This window comes from Sus scrofa, chromosome 10 (assembly GCF_000003025.6).
Source record: "Sus scrofa isolate TJ Tabasco breed Duroc chromosome 10, Sscrofa11.1, whole genome shotgun sequence".
Taxonomy (NCBI): Eukaryota; Metazoa; Chordata; class Mammalia; order Artiodactyla; family Suidae; genus Sus; species Sus scrofa.
In genome coordinates, this window is record NC_010452.4 from 45,281,970 (window position 1) to 45,308,597 (window position 26,628).

Below are 26,628 nucleotides of genomic sequence, written 5' to 3' on the forward strand. Positions count from 1 at the left end.
AAAGACTTAGGGCTCTGAGGTTACTTAGCTAGTGGGTGGCCAGGCTTACACTCAGCCCAGCTTCCCTGCACACCACGTGGCCTCCCTCCACCAGCCTTACTGGCTCTGTCTGTCAGGGAGGAGAGAGAGGATGTTGGGTCACTTAGGCATTCTGCAGTGTGCCCTGTGGCCGCTCTCTGCCGCACGCCAGGCTGGGTACTTGATCCAGTGGGTGGTGGAAGGCGAATAGACCAAGCAGAGAGCATTCTGTCATTCGTGTATAGGAACGTTGGAGACAGTGAGGGCTTGGCATCAAGGAAACTGAGACAGGATCTGTTATAATAATCCAGTGGCTGTGTGATAGGAACCTGTTTTTAGGATCAGAGAAAAGGAGAATGAAGAAAATCATAAGATGATAGAAATAAGAATAAGCATCATAGGAGTTAGTGCTGTGGTGCAACGGATCGATGGCATCTCTGCACTGCCAGGATGTTCATTCCCTGACCCGGCACAGCGGGTTAAGGATCCAGCATTGCTGCAGCTGTGGTGAAGGTTGCAACTGCGGTTTGGATCGGATCCCTGGTCCGGGAACTCCTCTGCTGTGTGGCAGCCAAAGGAAAAAAAAAAAAAAAAAAAAAAAACCCACAAGGACTTTTTTTGGAGGAAGAGTAAGAACTAGGACTGTGCACTGCAGCCAAGAGAGGAGATTTTTTTCGAGAAGCAAAGACGGGGTCCCAGTGGTCTTCACTGCTGCCGTCTCAATGGGGTATGAGGGTCTGCAGGAAACCTTTGCATCCAACGGAAACCATAAGACTCAAATGGATTTTTTTTACCCCAGATGAAGTTGGCTATGTTAAATAAATGTACCTACCAATAATAGAAAAGCATGCGTGTCATATTACTCAGTACAATACTTGTTGCAAAATCTGTTCTGATTCTGATGGGCTGGAATCATTTGCTGTGCCATCTTTTTTTTTTTTTTTTTTTTTCTTGTCTTTTTAGGGCTATACCTGCAGCATATGGAAATTCCCAGGCTAGGGGTCAAATCAGAGCCGTAGCCCCCTGCCTACACCACAGCAATGCAGGATCCAAGCCAAGTCTTTGATCTACACCACAGCTCGAGGTAACTTGGGATCCTTAACCCACTGAGCGAGGCCAGGGATCGAACCTGTGTCCTCATGAATGCTAGTCAGATTTGTTTCCACTGCACCATGATTCACAGAATTCCCACAGAATCATTTCATGATGATTCCTCCAGAGCTGGGCTAGGCTCCTGCAGATGGCTGATCAGGGCAGGGCCCACTTCCCTGGGGACCAGGACGAGAGCCCTTGTGAGCTGAGTGACACTGCCCAGTACCTCTCTCCAAACACAGATGCCAGTGGACCTCTTGCCTTTGAGGATTTTTTTCAGTATCAGAAGCCTGCTCTTCAGACTCCTGAGCATCATTGATGCTTTCCTGCTACTTTCTGTTCTTTGCTGGTTTCTCCCCTTCCTTGAACACCTCCCAGTTCTCCTCTAGAAACCTCAGATTTCAGGACAGAGAAGATTTTTCTGAGACCCTGTGCCACAGGTGCCCTCCACTTGCTGAGTTGAGCACTTCACCCACTGATGGCCCCATCGGTGGCCATGACCCAGGCTTCCTCATCCATGCTCTCAAGATGGCATGGCCAGATTTCAGCACCCACCAGAAACCTCCCCAAGAAGGCATCTGCCCCATAGGCTCATGACAGCAAAGCCACATTGCTGGCTGTGCTCAGACACGGGGGTAGCATCTGAGAAGCGGGAGGGACCAATCAGCTTGGCCTGAATCTCAGAGCTTCCTGAGAGGTTCAAGGCGGCAGCTGCCTTTCTGGAACCCCCGCTCTGCTCTGTGCCTGCCCTTTCCGTGTCTGATTTAATCTCCCCCACCCCCCAACCCTGCAGGGTAGCAGTTTTCCCCATTTTGCAGAGGAGGACATCAGACTGGGGCAAGTTAGTCACTTGCTCAATGTCACACATCCCTTGGGGGCCAACAGGGTGCAGGAATGCAAAGGTGAGTGAAGCCCCAGGACTCTTCTCCAGAATCCACTCTGCAGGGTGCCTGGGCTCCTGTAGGGCGGGATGGGTACCACCTGAGCAGAGCACTGGGGGAGGGAGGATGGAGGGGATGTGCTCGTCCAAGAAGCACCTTGCGCTGGGGTCTGAGGGGCAGTTGTCATCTTCCAGGGTAGAGGAGGTGGAAGGTCCATCATGATATAGGGCGGGCAGGGGGCAGAAATTCATCCTGAAGGTTGTAGGCTATATTAATCCTGTTTTTCACTTTCTGTGTCTTATGATGCTTTGACATCTTGGGGGGCGGGTGTTGTCTTGCTGTCTGGGGAGACTGCCCCTCCCCAGCTAGCTCATTCCCAGAGGAGCAAATCACTCAAACCCAGCCCCCGCACCCCAGCCCCTACCCTAACCACTTCTTCTGTCTCACTCACATGTACCACACCCGTATTTCCTCTAACCCAGATCCAGGTACTGCACAGCTAGAGCTCACCCCGTTAGCCCTGGGCCCTGAAATTTGGGTCACATTATTCACTTTTCAAAACATTCGAATTGGTCTACCCTGCCTAATCCTTGCCTTCCTTGGAAACCAGCATCAGGGGTTGGGCTTTGCTCTCTCCTGTGTTCCACCTGCCTCCTAACCACCCCTGGTGCTGCCCCACGTGGCCCTGCACGGTGTGGCTCCTCTTGGGAACCGCATGTAATAAAACTTCTTTTGAAGGTACAGGCCCATCTGTCCTGTCACTTCATCCCCTCTAGAAATTAAATCCTGGGCACCTTGAAAACTTGGGCCCCGACTGTTAGCTTCAGAGACGGAGGGGAACCAGGACCTTCCTGACTCCCCGTAGCAGATGGGAGACAGCTGACCCGCCGATCTCTTCTTCTAGTAGAAACAGCACCCTGTTTTCCTCGGGGACCCTCCTTCTGTGCCCTTTCTGAACGGAGTTTTCAACTTTTCCTTCTTTTCAGTGCGTTCCTACCCCAGATATGTATATATTTTTTTTCCTGCTTAAATGAAGCACAATCCTCACTGATAGCCCCAGATAGGGTCGCTTTCTGTATTGGTTCCCTGTTGCTGCTGTTAACAGGGTACCATGATTTTAGTGGCTAAAACTAAAATATATTATCTTACAGTCCTGAGGGTCAGAAGTCTGCAGTCTTGGAGTTCCCACGGTGGCTCAGCAGGTTAAGTGCCGGCATTGTCTTTGTGATGATGCACGTTCGATCCCTGGCCTCACTCTGGGTTAAGGATCCAGCGTTGCCACAGGCTTCAGGGTAGCTCGCAGATGTGCCTCGGATCCGGTATTGCTGTGGCTGTGGTTTAAGCCAGCAGCTGCAGCTCCGATTTGACACTTAGCCTGGGAATTTTCATATGCCTTGGGTGTGGCCATAAAAGAAGGGGAAAAAAATTTATAAAAACAAAAGTCTGAAATCAGGGTGTTGGGCAGGTTTTATCCTCCCGGAGGCTCTGGGAGTGACCAGACTTCACCACCTTGCCATTCTTGTGTCTCGAGTCTGCACACCTTCCTTGACTGGTAGCCCCATCCACCATCGTCAAAGCCAGCAGCTTACTATGTTCAGATCTCTGACCCTGGCCCTTAGGCCCCCCTCTCTTTTTTTTCTTTTTTCTTTTTTGTAGTGCGGCATACAAAATAACCAGGGTCACCTCTCCATCTCAAGATCCTTAACTTAATCACCCAGGCAAAGTCCCTTTTGCCATGTAAGGTAATAGAATCACAGGGTTCTGGGGTTAGGAGCTTTATTCTGCCTACTCCACTTACCCAGTGGAGACCCCCTGGCTGAGAGCTGCTCGGACCCAGGCACGGGGACCCTGAGATGCTTGTCCTTAGAACTCTGTCACAGCCGTGTCCCCAGGTGGGAATGGCTGCCCTTCTCCATTCCATCCACAGATGAGAGTAAAGCGTCGCCTCTCATCTGCCCACACAGCTGGAGCAGGGGAAGGATCCCACGGCGCAGGACAGAGTCATCCTGGCTCTGCTGGTGACTCACGGAGGAAGGGGAGGCGATTCATTTTGCTCTGCCTCCATTGCTTGCTTCAAAGAGGATTCAAACCTTTCTTCCAGAGAGGCTTGGGGAGGCGGCATTGATGGCAAGAACCCCGGAGATGCAAAGTAATCATATCTTTATTTAATCAGCCTGACTAAACCCTAAGTCAGCTCTGTTTCTCAAGCCAGCGTTTGGTGGCCACATCTGATAGTTGTGCTGTGGTGCCAGGCTCATTTCACTGCCATGGCCACCTTGTGAGCCGATGACATCATTTTTTCACAGATGTAGAAACTGAGGCACAGCGGGGGTGAGGCTTGCTAACTATTTGCCCAGAGCCAGCAGCTCGTAAGTGGCGAAAAAAGGATGCTCAGTGTTAAGTTCAGGACCACCGTCTCCCTTGCAGCCCTTCGTAGCCAGTGACTTGGTGGGTAGCCCCAGGAAGGCCAGGCACACGGCGAGGTCTGAGTAACAAAAGGCAGGTGTTGAAACATTGGAACATTCCAGTTCCTTCCTGAAAAGAGGAGCCTTGCTGAGTCCCGAGCAGCTGGTGCACCACCCTCTGAAGTGACTTTGCCGAATGAATGACCGCTCTCGGAGCCCGGGAACATTGCTGCTGCTTCCAGGAAGCCCTCTGTGCCTGCTTGTTCCAGATGTGGTGCCAGGAAGGCCCTTAGCAATTCTGACATCCCTTCTCCCTCCTCTGCCCTCTTCATTTCTGTTGATACCACTTTCCCACCTGCTGAGTAGTTCTGGGTTTCCAGGCTCACGAACTTAGGGAGTTGTCTTTCTGCTGAGTTTTTTTCATCCTTGAGGTGTGATCATGTGTGCAAGTAAGAACATGGATGTTTTTCTCTCTCATGATGGGCATGAGAGTTGGGGAGACAGAGGAGAGACACGTGAAGCTGTAAAAAAGCAGTAAGACCGAAGATACTGAGACCATAGGCGCCTGTGTGAAGGCACAGAACAGACTGGTCAGACCTTGGCTTCCTGCCAGGTGGGAGGAGCTTGGGACCCCGAGACCCTCCCCCACCCCACCCCCATGCACCTTCCACTGCAACCCTAAGCCCTTGATCATCCTAGGAGGAGGAGACAGGCAGGCACTCTGGGGAGCAAAGCTTGTTTAAGAGAGCATGTTGGTAACAGGATTGTCAGTGCGATTGTGTCGGCTCAGATTTGTTTGGTGCATCTGGCAGTGATGCTGGAAGGGTGGGGGAGGGGTGCACAAGTTGGACCCCCCCCCTCCCCACCCCCAGATAATGCAAGATAATCTTCCCATCTCAAGATCCTCTATTTCATCACCTCTATAGAGTCCCTTTTGCTATCTAAGGGGATAATGACAAGTTCCAGGGATGAGGACGGGGACCTCATTGAGGGTGGGGGTGGCAAGAACGGTAAAGCTGGACTGGCTGAACTTGCCTTTCTGCTTGAACTAGTGTTTATCTGGATCCAGGACCTCCAGGTGTCCATGACTGTGTACTTGACGAGAGGACTAGAAGCCCTTTTAAAGTGTCAGGGAGGAGGGCCTGTGTAGGTTTATAAAGGTCTGTTTTCCTGGGCAGCAGGCTTTCTTGGGGAAGATGTTTCTGTGGTGGGCACACTGGCTGGCACTGGGCCTGCCCCTCTCTTCGATTTGCCACAAGCGGAGTTCCTGTTGTGGCTCAGTGGGTTAAGAACCTGACCTTGTCTCTGTGAGGATGCGGGTTCAATCCCTGGCCTCATTCAGTGGGTTAAGGATCTGGTGTTGCCACAAGCTGCAGTGTAGGGTGCAGATATGGCTTGGATCTGGTGTCGCCTTGGCTGTGGCTGTGGCATAGGCCTGTAGCTGCAGCAACCCCTAGCCTGGACATTTCCATATGCCACAGGTGCAGACTTCCCCCCCCCCCAAAAAAAAAGAGTTCCAAGTACAGGAAAGGGGTCGATAACCTGAGTGGATCCTAGAACATGAGGCACCTATGATGGGGGGGTCAGTCCATGTGTCCACTCTGTCCATTTGGCCCCAGGCAGTGATACCAAGTGGTGTCAGGCATTGCCTTTCCTTGGGAGGTGCTGAGCCACCCACCAGCCTCTCTCAGGGGCAGCATTGTATCAATAAGGAGAGTTGAGGTTGAGCTGTGTTTATTTTAGGGGGGCTTGTAATTTTGTTTCATCAGAATTACTCATAAATTACCGATTAATTACTCTCTGCTGCTGGGTTCAATCCCCTCAGCTGCAGCGGATGCGGTCTGCCAGGATGGTGGGGTACTTCGTCAACATTTAATCAGCGGTAGCTATTAACGTGGCATTGATGGGTGGTCGCCACCCCAGCGCCATCCATCATGCGTGAGCCGCTTGCGCGGGCCCAGACACTGGCTCTCTGTCTCGTCAGCCAGCTCCAGGGCCCTCGGGCTGGTGTGCCGCTCCCTTGACACTAAGTGGAGGCTCTGTCTTTCCAGTTCGACCCAGTTTTTGTCCCTGTCGACTTCAAGGCTCACAGTCCGTGGCGCTTCAGTCCAGATCGGCTGAGCTGAGCTCCCGGGTTTTCCTAGTTCTGCATCTTTCTTCCTCTGCTGTTTTCACACTTCGCCCAGGGAACGTATGATTCCAAGAGGCGAGTCCAGAATCGGACTGGAGTGTGTGTGTGTGTGTGTGTGTGAGACAACGTACATTTCTTAGACACAGCCTATGGTGCAGAGAAAACAGGAATAATCGTTTGATGTTCTTCGCCTCCTGAGTCTTCCTGGAGATGAATCTGTTAATGAAAACTCTGCCCGTAGCAGCTTATCTTACGTTCACAAGGTAGATCTCACCGTCTCCTCCCCTCTCTCTTTTCAGCCTCTACGGCAGACACATGCAGGCAAACCCAGAACCGCCGAAGAAAAATAATGACAAATCGAAAAAGATCAGCCGGAAACCCCTGACAGCCAAGAACAAATAAGGGGTCCGCCATGGGCTGGACTTCTGGCCGCTTCTCTCATCATTCTGTTGTCTCTCATTCTACCACACATGTGAATACAGCATGTGTGTGGGTTTTTTTTTTTTTTTTTTTATTTTGTTTTCTCTTTCGAGTGTTTACCACCTTCCCTTGTAAATTCTTTTTGTAGGTAGTAGATTTTTTATAACTTCTTCCAACTCTTTCCATTTGTTTCCTTGAAATTGCCCCAGGCAGGAAACAAAGCTCTAATTCAGCGGCAAATTGCACATGAGCACAGCTTTCAGCTTCTTGAATAGAGGTTCCCAGAGTTACTTATTATGAAAAGAAGAATTAAAATCATGTAATCATTTAAATGTCACCGTTCACACTATTCACCCTCCCGTTTATTCATTTAACTCACCACTTGTGCTTTATTCAAAGCTTTCCTTCACTCCTGAGATATTATGTGAACTTGCAAATGATTTTAATAAAATCTCGAATTTGTATCACCTGTTGCGTCTTGAATAAAAAAAAAAATCTGATATCGGGGTCTGGCTGTTTTTGTTTACTTTTTTTCCCCCCAAATGGTCTTGTCCAGTTTTATTGGTTGTCGATGATAAACTCTGAAACTCTCCATGAAGGAAGTGCAGAATTAAATCAGAATAGTTTCTTCTCACATCGATTTGTCAGGTTTTTTTTTTTTTTTCCTTTGAGGACTGTTTCTAAATTGGGCAGGAGCAGAAAAACAAATCTCTAGGAGATTTTTGCCAAAGAATTTTGGAAAGCAACATTTCTTAGCTGAAGGAATGGTGACTCCTGCCAGTGCCTGGTCGACAAGAGCTGTGAAACAGAGAGAGAAAAATACTCAAGTGTGTTGCTTGTCACTGCAGAAAATCTGCTCATATCAAAGCATCCCGCTAAGTGACTTTGAGGATGCCAAAGAAGTTGTGTAAACGCACCCTCTACACTGTGCCCAGTGTAGAAACTGCAGTGGCAGAGTCGTTAAATAAGTAATTGTTTAGCGTCTGTGGTAGGCAGCTTTGTTCTTATCTACAGGAATATGTATGTCAGTGGAAATAAATCGAAGCAGAATGCTGGTGTTAAAAGGAGTGCCAACCCTGGGACGTCTGAAAAGGTATGTGAAAATGTAGCATACTCTCAGATGGATTGTCTGCATCTACGCCTTCATCCTCTCCTCTTCATCTCCCAGTTGAAGCCCTGGGACCAAGACCCCTGGAACACTGGGTCAAAAGCTGAATCAGAACACAACTCCAAACCCTGAGTTCCTTCGGAAAGGGACTCTGCCTTGGAATCAGAGAAGGCACCACTCAAGGTCTGTGCTTCCTGTTTTTGGATAACTTCCTGATAAAACGTTCACCGCTGAAGGAGGATTCTCCACGTGCTATCACCTGTTTGGGAATTCCGTTGATGTCATGTTCCAGGTGCAATCTTAAAATTTTTTAAGTCGAATTTTTTAGCTGGTGATTTTACAGGAGGAAGAACAATACATCTACCGTTGTTGATCAGAGAGACTTCGTCTAAGGTTAAACTAGCAACAAAGCCTTAGGGAAATTATCACAATAGTCTTTTTTTTTTTTTTTTTTTTTAATGTCTGCACCTGTGGCATATGAAGTTCCCGGGCTAGGGGTTGAATCGGAGCTGCAGCTGAGGCGTAAACCAGAGCTATGGCAACACTGGATCCTTAAATCACTGAGCAAAGGCCAGGCATTGAACCCACATCCTCATAGAAACATCAGGTCCTTAACCCACTGAGCCACCATGGGAAGTCCACGGTATAGTCTTATGAATAATTTTTTTAAGATGAGCAGCCTAGATAGAAATATGGACAATATGCATAAATTCACAGGAAGGAAATATCTCCAAGAACATGAAAAAAAAAAAGCCTGGACTTACTAGTAATCAAAAAAATACAAATCAAAGCAAAAATAAGACACGTATAACAATGAGAAATGTGTATTTTACAGGTAATTTTAGGAGTAACATGAGATGGACATTCTTATACACTGCTGTTGAGAACATAAATTTCTCTCCAGAAAGGTGGTAGCAATTTGATGAAAAGTAGCAAAACTTTAAAATTGTGTGCTCTGCCCCAGCATTTTTATTTCTAGGAATTCATCCTGAGGAAATTATCAGAGATGTGCATACACAGCTATATTTGAAAAATGCCTCTACTGGTTTATATACAGTAGAAACTTGGAAAAAAGCTAAATGCTCACCCGTGAAAGAAGGGTTAATTGTGTATCCACGTGATCAGCTTTTATGAAGACATTAACAGTTGTTTCACAATATCTAAAGGCAAAGGGAGATAATTTCTCCAGTTAAATTAAAAAGTTGGGTTTAAAACACTAACTATGGGAGCTCCTGCTGTGGCACAATGAGGTCAGCAGCATGTCCGCAGCGCCAGCATGCAGGTTCGATTCCTGGCCCAATACAGTGGATTAAAGGATCCGGTGTTCCTGCAGCTGTGGTGTAGTTTGAAACTGCACCTCGGATCTGATCTCTAGGCCTGGAACTCCATATGCTGTGGGGTGGTGAAAACAAAATGACTAAGCAGTCCCAGCTGTGGGAAAAGGAAATTGTGTTTATGATATGTATGCCCAGAAAAATTAAATGGAAATGGACTGGAATTTTCAGGCTGATAAATTATCTGTGATGAATTAAGTTTTTTTTTTTTTTGTCTTTTTAAGCCTGCACCTGCAGCATACAGAGGTTCCCAAGCTAAGGGTCGAATCAGAGCTGTAGCTGCTGGCCTATACCACAGCCACAGCAACAAGGGATTGAGCCCTGTCTGCAACCTACACCAGCTCATGGTAACACCAGATCCTTAACCCACTGAGCAAGGTCCGCGTGCTCATGGATACTAGTCAGATTCATTTCTGCTGAGCCACAACGGAAATGCAGAATTAAGACTTTAAATTTTTTTTTTATACATATTCTGTACTTTTAAGTTCTCTGTAATAAGCATGTACATTTTTATAATCAGAAAATAATAAAATATTAATTGCATATCTTTTCAAAATGGAGCTGGTATATTATTCAATCCAGAATATATGAGCATATATTGAAGCCCAAACCATGATATATAATCTCAAGGTGGTTTTCTTTTTTCTTTTCTCTTTTTCCTTCATCACCAAAGTGGGTGTTCATATCTTTTCATACACGCTTTTTGGTTAGTTGATCAGTGGATTAACAAAGTAGCCACAGTTCAAAAGGTAGATCTTTTTCCCCTCTCAGTTTTATTGTGATATAATGGATAAGCACTGTGTAAATGTCAGGTGTACATTATAAAAAAATTTGACTTCCATATATTGTGAAATGACCATGGTATGGTGCATGAACATCCATCATCTCATATTAATACCAAAATACAGGAAAGAAAAATTTTCTTGCGATGAGAACTCTGGATCGACTCTCTTAACTTTTAGATGCACAGTACAGCAGTGTTAGCTACAGACATCCTATTGAAAATCTGATCTCTTTTCCTGTAATTCTGTTTTGATTTTTTCTTTTTCAGGTTCCACAAATACGGGAGATCATGTCGTCTTTGTCTTTCTCTGTCTGACTTACTTCACGTAGCATAACATTCTCAAGGTCCACCCATGTTGCCATTAATGGCAAGATTTCCTTCTTTCTACGGCTGAGTAATATTACCTATATACGAATGACATCCGTCATCCGTCAATGGACACTGACGTTGGTTCCTTGTCTTGGCTGTTGTGAATAATGGTGCTATGAATGTGGGGGTGCAGATATCTCTGTGGCATGGTATTTTCATCTTTTGGATACATTCCCAGAAGTAGAATTGCTGGATCATATGGTAGTTCTATCTTTAATTTTAGTGGAATCTCCCTAGTGTTCTCCATGTTGGCTGCACCAATTTACAGTCCCACAAAGAATGCCCAAGGGTTCCCTTTTCTCCACATCCTCTCTGGCATTTTTTTCCTCTTGTTTTTTGGATGATAGCCGTTCCAATCAATGTGAGCTGGTCTTGGTTTCGATTTGCATTCTCCTGATGATATTAAGCAGCTTTTCACCACTTGTTTATTGTTTGTTTTGTTGCTTGTGCTTTAGTTGTCATGTCTAAAAAATTATTGCCAAGACCTCTATCATGGAGCTGTTGTCTGTGTTTTGTCCTAGAAGGTGGATGGTTTCTGGTCTTATGTTTAAGTTTATACAGTTTGAGTTATAGTTTGTCACTGGTCCAAGTTGAGGCCTAGCTTTATTCTTTTACATGTGAATATCAATTTTCCAAGCACCATTCAATGAAGAGACTGTTTTTTTCTCCACTGAATATTTTTGGCTCCCTTGATCCTGTAACTTTGTATTAAAGCCTGAAATCAGGAAATGCGATACCTCCTGCTTTGTTCTTTCTCAGGATTGCTTTGACTGTTTGGAGTCTTCCATGGTTCCATATAAATTTTGTGATTATTTTTTACTTCTGTAAAAAAAAAAAAAGTTCCATTGGAATCTTGATATAGGTTGCATTGAATCTATGTATGGCTTTGGGGAGAATGGACGTGTGTGTGTTTGTGTCTGTGTGTGTGTAGGGCTGCAACTGGCAGCACCTGAAAATTTCCAGGCTAGGGATCAAATCGGAGCTGTAGTTGCCAGCCTACACCACAGCCACAGCCGCAAGGGATTCTAGCTGTGTCTGTGACCTACACCACAGCTCACAGTAACACCAGATCCTTAACCCACCGAGCAGCCAGGGATTGAACCCATGTCCTCATGGATACTAGTCGGGTTTGTTGTGGCTGAGCCACATTGGGAATTCCTCCAGTATGGACATTTTAACATTAATTCTTCCAGGTCATTAACATGACATAATTTCCATTCATTTGTGTCTTCTTCAGTTTCTTTCTTCAATGTCTTGTTTTCAGTGAAGAGAGCTTTCACTTCCCTACTGAAATTTATGCCTAAGTATTTTATTGGGTTTTGATGCTGTCGTAAATGTGATCATTTCCTTTATTTCTTGTTCAGATAATTCATTATTATTATAATACAGAAATGCTGTTGGTTTTTTGTTAACTTTGTATCCTACAACTTTACGGAATTCATTGATTAGATCTAACTCTTTTTGTGGACTCTAGGATTTTCTCTGTGTAAAGTCATGGCATCTTCAAAGAGTCAGCTTTATTTGTTCCCTTGCAATTATGAGGCCTTTATTCTTTTTCTTGCCTGATTGACCTGGCTGAGACTGCCAGTATTATTTTGAATGCAGGTGGTGAGAGTGGGCACCTGTGTCTTGTATTTGATCTTTGAGAAAAAGCTCTCAACTTTTCACTATTGAATATGATGTTAGCTGTGGGTTTGTCATATGTGCTCTTTATTATGTTGATATATGTTCCATCTGTATCAAACTTTTAAAGAGATTTTTATTATGAACGGATATTGACTTTTGTCAGATGCTTTTTCTGCCTCTGTTGAACTGATCATACGGTTTTTTTTCTTTTGTCCTATTAACGTGATAGATCACATTTATTGATTTGTGTATACTGCACCATTCATACATGCCAGAAATGAATCCCACTTGATCATTGTGAATGATCCTTTCATTGTGCTGCTAAATTCAGTTTGCTATATTTTATTAAGAGTATTTGCATCTATATTCATCAGGGATATTGGCCTGTATTTTTCTTTTCTTGTAGTATCCTTTTCAGGCTTTGATACCAGGGTGATTGATGGTGGCCTCATAAAATGCGTTTGGGAGTGTTCCCTTCTATTTCATTTTTTGGAAGAATTTGAGGGAGGGTTGGTGTTGATTCTTTTTTTAATAGCAGTAAGTATAGTCAATTTACAATTCTGTACTTATTTCAGGTTTACAACATAGTGACTCAATATTGTTATAGATTATACACAATTTAAAGATTTAAAATATTGGCTATTTTCACTGTGCTGGAAATGTATCCTTGTTGCTTATTTATTTTATACGTAGTAGCTTGTATCTCTTAATCCCCTACCCTTCCTTTGCCCCTCTCACTTGCCTCTCGCCAGTGGTAACTACTAGTTTGTTCTTTGTATCTCTGAGTCTTTTTCTATTTTGTTATAGTCATTTGTTTTATTTTTTATATCCCACATGTAAGTGATAACATATAGTATTTTTCTTTCTCTGACTTATTTAAGCCATAATGCTGTATAGGTCCATTCATATTGTTGCAAATGGCAAAATTTCATTCTTTTTTTGGTTTCGTAATATTCCATTATACATATATACCACGTGGTATTAATTATTTTTTAATTATTTGTCAAAATTCACGATTAAAGCCATCTAGTTCTGGGCTTTTCTTTGTTGGGAGGTTTTTGATCACTGATTCAGTCTCCTTAATAGTACAGTCTGCCCTCCAAACGTGCGAGTTCCACATCTATGGATTAAACCAACTGTAGATTAAAAATTGTGTATTTGTTTAAATTTCAGAAAGTTCCAAAAAGCAAAATGTCAATTTGCCACATGCCAACAGCTGTTTATGTAGCATTTACGTTGCATTTACAACTATATACATAGCATTTACATTGTTTTAGGTATTATAAGTGTTCTTGAGATGATTTAAAGTGCATGGGAAGATTATATGGATTGTCTTTGCCATTTGATATAAGGGATTTGAGCTTCTGAAGATTTTGGTATTTCTGTGGGATCCTGGAACTAATCCCCACAGATATAGGAGGATGACTATATTTGGACTCTTCATAGTTTCTGCCTCTGTGATATCCATTGTAATGTCCCATCTTTCATTTATAATTGTGTTGATGTGGGTTCTCTCTTACTTCCTTAGTTAATTTAGCTAAAGTTTTGACACTTTTGTTTATCTTTTCACAGAACCAACTCTTAGTTTGGTTAATCTTTTCTGTTGTTTTCTTCTCTATTTGATTTATTTTTGCTCTAAATCTTTAGTATTTCCTTCCTTCTGCTTTGGGTTCAGTTTGTTTTTCTTCTGTTCCTTCTAGAGTTAGGTTATTTGAGATCTTTCTTATTTCTTAATGTAGATGTTTATTACTGAGAACCACCTTCCTAGACTGCTTTTACTATATTCCGTAAGTTTTGGTATGCTGTGTTTCCATTTCCGTTTGTCTCAAGATACTTTGAAATTTCCTAATTTCTTCTTTGATCCATTGGTTTTTCAGGAGAGTGTTTAATTTCCATGTGTTCATGAGTTTTCCAGTTTTCTACCTGTTAATGATTTCTAGTTTCATTGCAGTCAGAAAAGATGCTTGGCATGGATTCAGTCTTTCTGAATTTGCTCATAATTGTTTTGTGGCCTAATATATGGTCTATCCTAGAATATGTTCCATGTGCCCTTGAGAAGACTGTGTATTCTGCTGTTGTCAGATAGAATCACCTATATTTGTCTAGGTCCGTTTGGTCCATAGTTTGTTCAGATTTACTGTTCCCTTATTGAATCTCATCTGGGTAATCTACCCATTGTTGAGAGAGGCATATTAATATCTACCCATTGTTGAGAGAGGCATATTAATATCCCCAGCTATTATTGTACTCCTTTCAGCTCTGTTTTTGCTTTATATTTTTATAATGTTGGGATCCTAAGTGTTTACAATAATATGTTACATATTCTTTGATTTACACTTTATCACTGTATAATGACCTGATTTGTCTGTTTTTACCATTTTTAGTTTAAGGTCTGTTTTGTGTTATTTAACTATAGCTACCCTTGCTTTTGTGTGTGTATGTTACCATTCACCTCAAATATTTTTTTTCCATCCTTTTACTCTCAATCTGTATATCAAGTCTTAAGTGAATCTCTTGTGTGCAGTGTATTTTTTTATTTTTTATTTTTTGATCCATTCATCCATTCTATGCCTTTGATTAGAGAATCTGATCAATTTACTTACAAAGTAATTACTGTTAGATAAGGACTTATTATTCCCATTTTGTTAATTGTTTTGTAGATCTCTTCCTTGCTGCTTCTCCTGCTTTCTTTGTGTGTGTGTGTTTTGAAGTATTTTGGTGTGAGCATTCTTTGACTTTATCATGTTCATTTTTGTAATTACTACAGGGTTTTTCTCCCTTGTGGTTACCATGAGGATTACAAAATATCTTAAACTTCTAACACCCTATTTTAAACTGATAACAAGTTAACTTCTATAGCATTCCTAAACTTTATACTATAATTTCTTCTTTCACATTTTAGGTTATTTGTGGTACAGTTTACATATTTTTGTATTGTATAGCCAATAACATATTATTGTACTTACGTTTATTTTTACTGCATATATGTCCTAACTTTTAAACAAGACTTGTGAGTGGATTATTCACCACCATTACTATATTACAGAATCAAACTTTGATATATTTACCATTACCAGTAAGTTTTATGCTCTCTTAAGTTTTTATGATATTAATTAGCATCCTTTACCTCCACTTGAACTCCCCTTAGCATTTCTTATAAAGCAGGTGTAGTGGTCTAGGTCAGCTCTTGTTTGGGAAAATCTTTTTTCCTCCTTCCTTTGTGAAGAGCAGGTTCACTAGATGTAGAATTTTGGTTGACAAGTTTTTTTATTTCAATATTTTGATTATACTGCCCCATTTTTTGGCTGTTCTCCAGAAGCAGAACATTTTCCCTTGGGACATCTGCCAGTGGTCTAGTATGGGTTTCTATGTATGGAACTTCTCTCTTTTCTCTTGCTGCTTTCAAAATCAATTCATTTGTCCTTGACTTTGGATAGTTTAATTATAATGTTTATTGATGTAGCCCTATTTGGGTTCTATTTGGGGTTGGGTTTCATGGATCTAAATGTTCATTTCTCTCTCTAGGTTTGGGAAGTTTTCAGCCACTATTGCTTTAAATATACTTCCTGTCATTTTCTCTTTGTCTTGTCCTCCTCGAACTCCCATAATGTGGATATTGTTTCTTTGGATAGTGTCCCAGAAGTCCTACTAAGCTTTCTTTGCTCTTTTTCATTTTGCTTCTTTGACTTTGTCTTACAGGTCATTGATACTTTCTTCTGCATGGTTGGGTCTGCTTTTGAAGCTCTTTATTGAATACTTTAGTTCAGTCATTGTATTTTTCAGCTCTAGGAGTTCTGTTTTGTTGATAGTTTCTGTTTCTTTATTGAGCTTCTTGTTTTGTTCATACTTTACTTTCTTAATTCTATTTAGCCTTCTGCCTGTGTGTTCTTATAGTTCACTAAACTTCTTTCGGAAGATTATTCTGAATTCTTCAAATATTCATAGATCTCCATTTCTTTAGGGCCATTTATTGGAGCTTTATTAGTTTCTTTTGGTGGTGTCATGTCTTTGATTCCTTATATTATTGGTATCCCCACATTTGAGTAATCAGGTTCCTCTTCTAGACTTTATGGGTTTTCTTTAGCAGAGACAGATCTTCAAGAGTCAGCTCAATTTTGGCTCTTGGGTGTGTTTCCATGGACAGGTGGGGCCTGCCATTAGGGCATATTTTGATACGAGGCATTTATTCAAGCTCTGATGACAAGGATAGGGAGGATGTGTGCCACTGACTGAGTACACTCAGATACAACTGCTGACTTGTTTTCCTGCTCAAGGTTGGCTGTAGGATGGGGACTCTGGTTGCCGGGGTCTCTGGTCAGGCTTACTAGATGGGTCTGGACTGGGTACCATATTTAGTAGTAGGCGGAGCTCTGAATTAATTTCCCTATCCTAGTGGGGCAGCAGGGTGGGACCCAGGGCCTGTGTACCCCATTGTTTGTGGACTTAAATCAGACCAAAATGTACACTGAACAGTCTGGTCAGGTGTGGTTACTGGTTTCGCTGGCACATAGTGGATGCCACTGACTGCTTAAGTGACTGGAAGCAGGGCTGTTGAATGGGCTGCATAGCTTCCCACAAGTTCTGGTCAGGTTTCCTGGTCAGACAGGCTGAAGGTTATATTCAGTGATATTGAGGCTACAAATTAGATTCCCTGCCTGGGTACAATGAGAAAAATAGCTTTAAAGCCAGTAAAGCCTTTCATTTGTTGTTTTAGCTCAAGCTAACCTGCACCCCAATTTCCCTGGGTGAAGAGGGCCTCTGGCTTTGTCTGAAAACTCTTGGCTCTGTATGCCCTTCTCTGGGCTCAAGGGCCCCTGGGTCACTTAGCTTCCAAGAGTTGTCCTGAGTCCTTCTGGTCACATGGGGCCAGAAGATGCTCTCCACAGAGACTGGGACTGTGATTCAGCTCCATGCCTGAGCATGGGACAACTAGGCTCTGGGACCAGCAAAACTCAATATTTGAGAACCTGAATCAGGCAGATTGACAACCCACCAAGTTCACTGGTCACACTGTACCCCCAGCTTGGTTCAAAAGATGAGCAAAGTACTAGGTTGGGACTACTTCTTGGGCTCTGTGTGTCGCAACGTTGTTGGCCAAGATCCAAGCACTGGTTGTGTGAAGCCCCTCATTCTTCTCCATCATAGAGTCCTGGTGGTCAAGCCCCCTGAGTTCTCTGTCAGGTGAGACAGAGTGGGAAATGCCAGGAAGCCAACAACAATGCTGGAAGGGCTGAGGTCACCCTGGCTCTCTTTCCTTACTGAAAATCCATAGGCTCAGGGCAGATCTCTGTGGTGCTGTGCTGGTCTTGGGGAGGGACAATGTGGTCAGCATGTCACTGCCCCTCTTACCTTTCTGATGTGGTCTGTCTTGGTCTCTGCAGTGAAGGGGGGTGCTTCAGTCTTACCCCCCACCATGTTCTAGAATTTCTCAATGCCTTCTTGTCCCTGAATAGCTTTTAGTTGTTCTTGTGCAAGGAATGAAGTCAAGAACAACCCATGTTGCCATCCTGGTGACATCACTCCAAAAGATGGCTTTTCCGCAAAGGTAACCTGACCCTTTTCAGCACGGTGATGAGATTGGTTGTTGCTAGGGCTGCCTTACAATCTCTCATGGTAGCCTCTGTGCCAGGGTTCTAAGCCTATGTAGAAACCCATGATTTTTTTTTTTTTTATTCCTTGCTTGAAACATCTTTCCTTGGACTTGACTTTTTGCAAAAGAGTGGTCTTGCCCATGTTCTGGATCCTTTAGAAGTAGTATGCAAAATACTTTTGTGTAGGTAATTCCATTTAGTCCTTGCAACTACCCTGTGAGCTAGGCAGGGCAAGATGACGTGGGAATAAATTGTATAATGGTTCTTAGATTTAGAAGCGAGATGCTTCTCATCCTTTACTAGAAGCTAAATGTTCTGTTAATCATGATTGTATTGATTTGCTTTCCAGTTAATGTAATAGCAGGCAGGCCAGGTGGAAGCAAGTTGTAAAAAGCTGGGCTTGTTGAGAGAGGTTCACGTTAAAGAGTTCTTTTGGATTTGTTTGGTTTTTAGTATTTTGTTTGTTTTGGGGGGGGTTATTTCAAGAGTGCAAAGACTTTACCATTTTAATGTGTATTTTGAAACTCTGAGAAGGAGCTGTGGTATGCAGGGCCATTTGACCTGAGTCCCTGATACCACACACTAACCATTATATCATGCCTGAAGATATGTATCACTGGGATACATTCTCCGTAGAATCAAGCAGGTAGCCTTGCGTCCCAGCAGATTCATTCCGTATAGTAGAAATGACTTGGAAACCACTTAGCACAGGTGAATCCTTACTGTGGGTGAGTTGGACTATAGAGAGAATGAAAATCAGATGAATTCGGAATGAACTGAGTTGTCTCAATCGTAGCAGCGGTATGAATTGCTGGAAGTATAAAACTGACGTTGATCTGACTTTTCCTATTTTTACTTTTACTCACCTTCACCCACTGTGCACTAAGTACTTGTTTGTTGCCAAGTTAAGTGTCTCACAGTTAAGGTTCTAACAAAGCTTTATAGTCATAATACCTGCATGGATCCTTGAGAAAATCTTCTGGGCTCTTCCTTCAACATATTATCAGGAATACCCCTTGTGGCTTAGTGGATTAAGGACCTGACACTGCCTCTGTGAGGATGCAGGCCTTGCTCAATGGGTTAAGGATCCATAGCAGATTCAGCTTGGATCCCTTGTTGCTGTGGCTGTGGTGTAGGTCTGCAGCTGCAGCTCCAGTTCAACCCCTAGCCCAGGAACTTCCATATACCGCAAGTGCAGATATTAAAAAAAAAAATGAATTGGAAACTTCATAATGTCCTCTGACCACCTTCACTTCTCACCTGGATTATTGTTCCATCCTCCAGGTAGGCTGCCTGCTGTCCCTCTTGCTTTCTTATAATCTGCATCCATCTGTGATCCTTTTAACATAGACATCAGAACCTGTGTACGCTCAGCATCTTCCAGTGACGTCTCCTTCCGCTCAGGGTAAAACTCCCAGTGACCATCCATGATCTCCAAGGTCATGTGTGATGTGCCTTCCTTCTCCTCCTCCCTTTCTCATTGCTCTACTCCAGCTACCCTGGCCCTCAGGTCCTTCCCACTTCAGGGCTCTTCTGCCTTGGGTCCTTTTCCTAGAATATTCTTTTCCCACATTGAGCTCTCTCATCAACTTGAAATCTTTGTTAGCAAATCACTTTCTCAGTAAGATCTACTCCGTGTGACCTGTTTTAAATTGCACTTTATTTGGTGGGTTGCCTATCTTTTAACCCCAGAAGATAGGTTCCATCATGCCGAGAATGTAGCCTCTATGAGGAAATGAATCAGCAAAGAAAGTGTGGGCCCCAGGCCAACTCCAGCCCATGCCTGTCTTTGCAAATGAAGTCTTCCTGGAACACAGCCACCACTCATTTACACAGTGTCTCTGGCTACTTTTCTGCTACCACAGTCGAGCTGGCTAGTTGGGACAGATTGTCACATGTTTTAGCCCACAAAGCCAAACATACTCACTGTCTGGCCCTTTACAGAAAAAGTCAGTTGATTATTCACTTAACTGTTACATCTCCAGGACTCAGAACAGTGCTCCATACACAGTAGCCACTGCAGAGTCCTCTGGTGGCTTTGTAGGTTAAGGATCTGGTGCTGTCACTGCTGTGGTGCAGGTTTGATCCTTGGCCTGGCAACTTATGCATGCTGCAAGCAAGGCAAAAAAAAAAGATTATAGTAGAAGCTCCATAACTATTTGTTCAGTTGTATTTAGCACTATTGTTATGTGGATGATATTAAGCTAACATTAAGGAAGAAAAAAGTGGAAAATCTTAAACATTTCTTCAGGGTTTTCTACTTTATAATTTTTTTTTTTTTTTTTTTTTTTTGGCTTTTTATGGCTGAGCTCGTGGCATATGGAAGTCCCCAGGCTAGGGGTCGAATCTGAACTGTAGCTGCTGACCTACACCGCAGCCACAGCAATGCCAGGTTTGAACCGCGTCTGCAACCTATACTACAGCTCACAGCAATGCTGGATCCTTAACCCACTGAGTGAGGCCAGGGATCGAACCCACAACTTCATGGTTTTTAGTCAGATTCATTTCCCCTGTGCCACAATTGGAACTCACTACTTTGTAATTTGGATCTGCTTTATCAAGACTAAATTTTCACAAGGGAAAGACTGTCTCTGAATACTAATAGGTGAAATTCGGCACAATCCTATAGAAGTTCAAAACCAAACTTTTACCTGAATTTTTGGTTTCTTTTGTAATGACCCACTTGTTACACACTTGATTATTTAAAATCTCCCTCAAATAAGCATTGATTTCTTCTGTAGCAGCTTGAACTTGAAGGGCCCTGCACCCCAGTTGACCTGTCCCAAGTCCCAAGTCAGGGCCCCAAGAAAAAACCCAAAAATACCCCGCTCAGTGTGAGTCAATTTCAAAAGGCTCTTTACCAAAATACATTTCTCCAGGAACTGATTTTTAAAGGTGGCATAACCAGTGGCTAAAGTACTGTGGTCTCTGTTCTGCCTGGACACTCTGTGACCTCAGGATCAGGCATTAATTGTTCATGGGTATATCTTCATCTGGAATATGATGGTAAGATCATCCCACATACACTGTGCATATATTATAATCGTATAATCTCATATCTGTATGTGTACATACATATATACACACACGTATGTCATGGGTCTTTCCATCAATAAGCTTAGGAGATCCCTGTGCATTTTTAAAAGAAGTCTGGTTTCTATCAACACTGCATGGAAATATGTTGGGATATTACCTCTTAGCTCCTACAGCATAGAATTTAGTACTTAGCAAATTAGTACTAAATCTAGTATTTTCGTATTTAGTACTTAGCGCTATTGTGTAGTGCTTTATTACTACATAATGGAATTTAGTAATTAGGCCTTGTTTAATGTTGTCCTTAATTCATTGTATTTTACTAAGAGCACGTGTTTTATTGAGGGACTTCCATGTCTTTAGTTCTCTTTCATTCTCACTCTGTGGTTGTCTTGGTTTTATAGGCAATTTGACCTTAGAGAGATTAAAACGCTTTTCTCAGGACTCAGAGCTGGCGAGCAGCAGAGAAACGATGCAAAAGAAGGTTCTTTTGGTCCTGGAACAAATGTCCTTTTCTCAGTCGCACACAGCCACCCTGCTGTCAAGCACGACTCTCTCAGTCTGTCCAAAAGGCAGCCGTTTCCCTTCCCTCCAGCTCTACTGTGGGAGTTTCTGCTTTAGATCTCTGGTCATTGTATTGACCTGTGGAAGTTGGGCATGACGACTGCCAGGTCAGAGAAGCATATTCCCACTTATGCGCAGGCTGGGCCTTTGGTGTTGATGGTCTGTCCCTGTTGCCTGTGCTTGGTAAGGTGACAGCATCCCTCTGATGGCCGAGGGATGTTTGGACCGAAGCAGGTAGGTCCGACTCCCGGGAATAGCTCTGCCCTTTTCCTGTCTCCTCCAGAAATGCAGCACTTCACTCTCTGTCCCCTTAAGGGAATATTTTACTCCCAAGGGGATTCTTTCTCATGACCCACCAGAGCAGCATCCCTCTGGAAGTAGGTGGCAGGTGGCTTCCGGTTTCATTTTCAAGCAGTTTTTGTCCGGCACAGTCAGATCAATGGTGACTTTGGTTTTAGCAGATCACAGATGGAAGAGAAACCCCATCTTATTCACCCTGGGACCCAGTTTTCCTCCTTCCAAGAGGAGAACGTACAGTACATTGATGTTCACACATTGTTGGATGAGTAAATACTGTTTCTACTGGATTCTTTTTTTTCTTTTTATGGTTGCGCCTGTGGCATATGGAAGTTCCCAGGCTAGGGGTTGAATCGGAGCTGCAGCGGCAGGCCTACACCACAGCCACAGCCACACCAGATCTAAGCCACATCTGTGACCTACAAGGCAGCTTATGGCAGCTCTGGATCCTTAACCTACGGAGCCAGGCCAGGGATCAAACCCACATCCTCATGGAGGTTATGTTGGGTCCTTAACCCACTGAGCCACAGCGGGAGCTCTTTCACCAGATATTTCTAACGTCTTCTTACTGTTTTACTCAGGCATCTATACTCACTTTATAAATGGAGAGGCCAGGTCTCATAATGGCCTAGAAATTCTCTGAAGAATCAGGCAATACCTCTAGTAAGTTTGCAGGCTTTGGAACTGGGTGTGAACTAAATAAACAGGGTTGAGTGAGAAAGAAGTGTTACCAGAAATTTAAGTGTCTCCTCAAATGAGGACCATTGCCCATCATTTGCTTCTTAAGGAACGTGTCAGCTCCGCATGTAAGACCCAAACAGGCCACTGGTTCCCCGGGTGACCGTATACCCAGCTCCCCTAGGGCAAGGATTCTGCTCTCAGTTCTACTGTGGTCTAGTGGGTTAAGAATCCAGCGTTGTCACTGCAGTGGCTCAGGTCGCTGCAGTGGTGCGGGTTCAGTCCCCAGCCTGCAGACTTCCACCTGCCACAGTCAAAAAAAAAAAAAAAAAAAAATAGAATTCTGCTGTCATACCCCGGAAAGCATCCCAGTTCCCACATTCGCAGGACCAGCTCTGTCTCCGGAGGCACCATCTTCTTGATGCCTCTTGCCTGGCACGCTCTGAAACTGGCATTGTCTCTGTGCAGATGTCATCAGCAAAGCCAGCTCACTCCTGCCCGACGAGGAGATCAGCTTCCACTGACAGGCTAACAGCCAAAAGTAGGGGAAGCAGCCTGATCCATTCATAACTCCCCTGATAGGCCACCCAAAATAGCCCTGCCACTCCAGGCGGACGGTCTCGCTGCTTGTGTGGGCTGCGGGATTTGTCACAGCGCAACCAAGATTTTTAACAAAGAGCTGCTTCTCATCAATGCAGCCGCCAGACCCATATTTCCATATGGATGGGCCCTGTTTGAATGCACCCTTTCCAGCTCCCTTTGCAGTGTGGGTGGAGCTTAATGCTGCTGTTTTGTTGGGATTAGCGATAGAAAGCCTTTGGGTGCAATGAAGTCACACCTGATGGCCAAACAAATTGTGGGGAAGGGCAGTGGTGTAAATTGCAGGTGCGTGGGCCACCTGTGTGAACCAGGAAGAAGCTGTGGCCAGAGAGAACCCTCCTCGTGGATGGGGGTGTTCAGCGGCGGGAGGGGGGGCTGCTTTGGCTGTTCTTGGACACCAGTCCTTGGGTACCAGGGTGGGTTGAATGGTGTCCCCCTCAAGATTCATGTCCACCTTGGAACTTCAGACTGTGACCTTATTTTGGAAATGGAGTCATTGCAGACAGAATTATTTATTTATTTTTTTAAACTCTTCTTTAAATGTTTAATAGAATTCACTTATGAAGCCATTTGAATCTGAATTTTTGTTTTTTGGGAGTATTTTGACTACTGATTCAATTCACTTACTAGTAATTGGTCTATTCGGATTTTCTTTTTTTTTTTTTGGTGAGTTTTTTGTTTATTTGTTTTTTTTTTTAATATTTTCTTTTATTTTCCCACTGTACAGCAAGGGGGTCAGGTTATCCTTACATGTATACATTACAATTACATTTTTTTTCCCCCACCCTTTCTTCTGTTGCAACATGAGTATCTAGACATAGTTCTCAATGCTATTCAGCAGGATCTCCTTGTAAAGAATTATTTAAATTAAAATAAAGTCATCCTGAATTAGGTGTGCCCGACATTTGGATGCCTGGTGGCCTTATAAGAAAGCCGTGTGGAGTTCCTGTTGTGACTTGGTGGGTTAAGAACCTAACATAGTGTCTGTGAGGATATGGGTTTGATCCCTGGCTGCACTCAGTGAGTTAAGGATCTGGCGTTGCTGCAAGCTGTGGTGTAGGTCACAGATGCAGCTTGGATCTGGCACTGCCCATGGCTGTGGCATAAGCGTCAGATGCAGCTCCAATTCGACCCCTAGCCTGGGAACTTCCATATGTTGCAGGTGTGGCCCTAAAAAGAAAAAAAAGAAAGCTGTGTGATGCCATAGGGGCACCCATGGGGGAGGCAGTGTGACAGTAGAAGCAGAGACTGGAGGAATGCAGCTATAAGCCAGGGCAAGGGGGGAGGGGGCATGTGGTGCCAGCAGCCTCAACAGCTGGAAAATGCAAGGAAGGATCCTTCCCCGCTGATCCCATGACATTAAACTTCTCACATTCAGGACTGTGAGAGAATGTCTTTCTCTTGGTTTACATTGGCAGTACTTTGTTACAGCAGCCCTAGGAAATGTGTAGAAGCATCTAGAATCAGCTCGGAACAAACCCAGGCTGCTTCCTGAGAGCAGCAGTGAGGACCACAGAAGATAATGCACAGCACAGCTGGGCAGAAAGGATCACAACATTGTAAATCAACCATCCTTCAGTAAATCTTAATAATAATAATAATAAATACATAGCTGGCAGCGATGGTCTCTTGGATCAGAACAGAGAAGCAAGAGCAGACTGGGTGGCGCAGGAACTCTGTGTGGCCAACATCTTAGGGTCCAGTGGTTCAGCCTGGGCTGTGAGTCCCAGGAATGCCTCTGGGAGATGCCTGTCCCCACTTAGGAGCCTGAATGCTTGCTATTTTATCAGATAGCTTCTCTTGCTGCTGAAGAGACTAAAAATGGAATTACCTCTTTTGAGGAAAGAAACACTTTTTGGATACCTCATTAAAGCGATCACATTTCTTTATAGGTGTTGGATGACATTCTGTATTCATGCTTATTTTCTGATCCAGAGCTTATAAACAAAGACAGAAAGAATCAATAGGAAAAGTGTTTTTTTGTTTTTTTTTTCTGAGCTGGCTATATTATTTTTTTCTCAGTTGCTTGGGTAAGGCTTACTTTTATATGGTTTTATGCACAAAACAAAAAGCTCTCATCAGCTGCCTTCTGAAAAACTTTCACCGTGGATTTGTGATAATGGAGAGGATTCATTCATTCATTCATGAAATAAGAGTTTATTAGGTCTGTATGTAATTTGTGCTTATTCTCAGAGATTATCTCTGGAAGGACGTTGAGGTACCAGCAAAGGTTGCTTCAGGTGACAGAAACTGGGGACCTACTTTTCACCGTCCACTGTTTTTTTAATCTACATGTATCAAGTATTTAGAATAAGTAAATAAATTTCAGAAGACCAATGATTTTTTCTAAAATAATTTTTAAAATAAATATTTATTGAGCATTCGTTACACACAGACCCTGTACTCATCAGGTAGTCTACAGTTTTAAACCAGACACAACCACTGCCCCCATGAAACTTCATAGTCTAGTCTAATGGGAGGAATCACCTGTAAACTAATATGCACACAAATAATTGTATAATTACAAAATCGATAATCCCTGAAAGTGAAGAATTAAGTGCTGTAAGAAAAAAGAATTCAAGGGACCGAATAAACTTGGGACACCATCGAAAGCCTGAGGGCATGATGGTTCAGCTGAAGGAAGATGGAATTATCCAGGTAAGGAGAGGGAAGGAGAATTCAAGCTGGAGCCTTAGGTGGAGGAGGAGCTTGGCACATTTCTCAAACTTACAGAAGTTCCCAGAGTGGCTGGGAAAGATGAAGAGTAGGCTAGGTGAGAAGGGACCACATAGCATGGGATTCTCATTCATTCGACAAGGGTTTGTCCAGTTGAATGAACCTACTTCATGCCTGGTTACTGTCCCAGCCATAGAAATACAGCAGCAAACAAATACAGGGCTTTTGTAGCCATTTATGGAGCTTGAATTTCCTCCCGAGCCCAAAGGGAATCCGCTAGAGAATCTGAAGAAGAGAATTCGTAATGATCTGATGCTGGTACTCAGAAGACCACTTTGGAGACGTGGAGAAGCACCTGAGTGATGAGCTTTGTCAGGTTCCCTGGTACCATGGCTGCCACGGTTACCCATACAATATCTATCTTACTGATCTCAGAGGGCAAAATGGCAGCCATTCAATGTCACGGCCACCATGTGCCCATTCTGGAAAAGTCTTTGAAGGAAGCCCAAAACTGAGAAGGTCGTATTTAGTCTGGTTATTTGTTTTGACCACTAACTTTTTTTTGAAAGGTAATAAGCTTCACTTCACTGTAAAGAGCCATAAGCACAGATTCGGTTCCCCGTTGCACCATCATTTAACAAATCTTCCTCAACTCAGGGCTATCCAGTGACATCAGGATAAGACTTGGCACCAGAAATCGTCACACTGACTCAATTAATGCTATTTCTGTTACAGGTCTTTTTTTTTTCTTTTTTCTTTTTTCCATTTTCCCCTTCAAGGGCACAGACAGCCCTCTTAGCAGCTTATTGATTTTTTTACTTTATGATTTCTGACTGCAAGAGAACAGAGATCACCAACTTCATCAAGTCGCGATCATATGTATGCATTATAAAAGAGTTCTAAGCACATTTACATTTTTCACATTTCCCCAAAGAATGCTTCCTTGCATATAGTTAGCAACTTATGCCGTTATATATGGAGACAAGAGGAGAGAGATAGAAGTTCCCTATTCAGCCAATTT

The 26,628-nt window shown here is 43.4% G+C and overlaps 1 protein-coding gene across 3 annotated transcripts in view; it reads left to right on the forward strand.

The window, feature by feature from the left end:
- The window catches only part of RSU1 (Ras suppressor protein 1), a 413,060-nt gene that overhangs the window by 202,956 nt on the left and 183,476 nt on the right, over positions 1-26,628 (forward strand). For 2 of the 3 annotated variants that reach the window (XM_021064827.1, XM_021064828.1), the window contains one exon: positions 6,827-7,454. The exons of the other annotated variant lie outside the window; for it this stretch is intronic. In XM_021064827.1, the coding sequence (XP_020920486.1) occupies positions 6,827-6,929 (103 nt within the window). In that variant the 3' untranslated portion in view covers positions 6,930-7,454. Of the gene's footprint in view, positions 1-6,826; positions 7,455-26,628 lie in introns of those variants that run through there. 3 annotated transcript variants of the gene reach the window in all.